Here is a 1,050-nt window from a genome sequence, read left to right as displayed (position 1 = left end):
ACCTTCCACTAGAGCAGGTTGGAGCGTCTCCACGGTTGGAGCATCCACCATTCTCTGGGCAGCCCTGGAAGTGCTGGATGGAGCTTGGAGCAACCTGCTCTAGTTGGAACTGGATGAGTTTCAAGGTCCCTCCCAACCCATCGCATGGATCTGTGGGTCTCAGCATCCTTGATGCCCACCCAGCATGCGAAGGCGGCCGATCTTGTCCATGAGGAGAGCAGAGACGATGTTCCCAGGCAGGACGGCCAAGGTGCCCAGGAAGCTGACGAAGTAGATCATGTAGGCGTTGTTGTCGTCGCTGAAGTCCAGCTGGCAGCCCTCCTTGTTGTGCAGGAAGGTGCTGTTCACCACCTGGCTGTTGATGAACTTGTACTCGAAGAGATCTGTTGGCACCGAGAAGGTTTGGTAGGGTCAGACCCAACTCCATCACCCCCCGCTTTGGGGACCGTCCCATCTCCATCCCTCTGGGGACCATCCTCACCCTGATCCCCATCTCCACCACCCTCCTGCTTTGGGGACCATCTTGGTGGCATCACCTCCATCTCCATCCCTTTGGGGCCCATCTCGGTGGCATCACCCCCGTCTCCATCCCTTTGGAGACCATCTTGGCGGCATCACCCCATCTCCATCACCTTCCTCCTTTGGGGCCCATGCCACCACCACCCCTTTGGGGCCCATCTCGGTGCCTCCCCCCACATCATCTCCAGCCCTGGCCCCACTGACCCGTGTTGTAGAACACGGTGGAGATGAAGGTGCAGTTCTTGAAGAAGGTGTTGCTGGACGTGACGTCCTCGAAGTAACACTCCTCAAAGAGCGAGTCCTCGAACGTCACCGACTTCATCTGGGGGGGGCGGGGTGGGCCGGGATGAGCCGGGATGGGCCGGGATGGGGTGGGAGCAGTGGGCAGGGCCCCCGGGACACACTTGTCATTGAAGTACTCTCCGCCGCGGTGGATCTGGTTCTCGAGGGTGAAGTTGAAGGTGAAGTGCCGCAGCCTCTCGCGCGTGAAGAGCTTGGTGCGGGCGGCGTAGTCCAAGGTCTGCAGGGGCT

General features: G+C 60.1%; 1 protein-coding gene across 1 annotated transcript in view; it reads right to left on the bottom strand.

Moving 5' to 3' along the window:
- LOC104406902 (synaptic vesicle glycoprotein 2A-like) overlaps positions 1-1,050 on the bottom strand; it is a gene marked incomplete at both ends in the record, with an annotated part of 2,608 nt that overhangs the window by 463 nt on the left and 1,095 nt on the right. Inside the window, 3 exons of the mRNA XM_010016019.1 lie at positions 180-383; positions 724-841; positions 920-1,050. The exon at positions 920-1,050 is cut by the window's right edge and continues 16 nt beyond it. Coding sequence (XP_010014321.1) covers positions 180-383; positions 724-841; positions 920-1,050 — 453 coding nt within the window. The remainder of the gene's footprint in view (positions 1-179; positions 384-723; positions 842-919) is intronic.

Source organism: Nestor notabilis, unplaced genomic scaffold (genome assembly GCF_000696875.1).
Source record: "Nestor notabilis isolate BGI_N333 unplaced genomic scaffold, ASM69687v1 scaffold20296, whole genome shotgun sequence".
Lineage (NCBI taxonomy): Eukaryota > Metazoa > Chordata > Aves > Psittaciformes > Psittacidae > Nestor > Nestor notabilis.
This window is presented reverse-complemented; position numbering and strand designations above follow the sequence as displayed.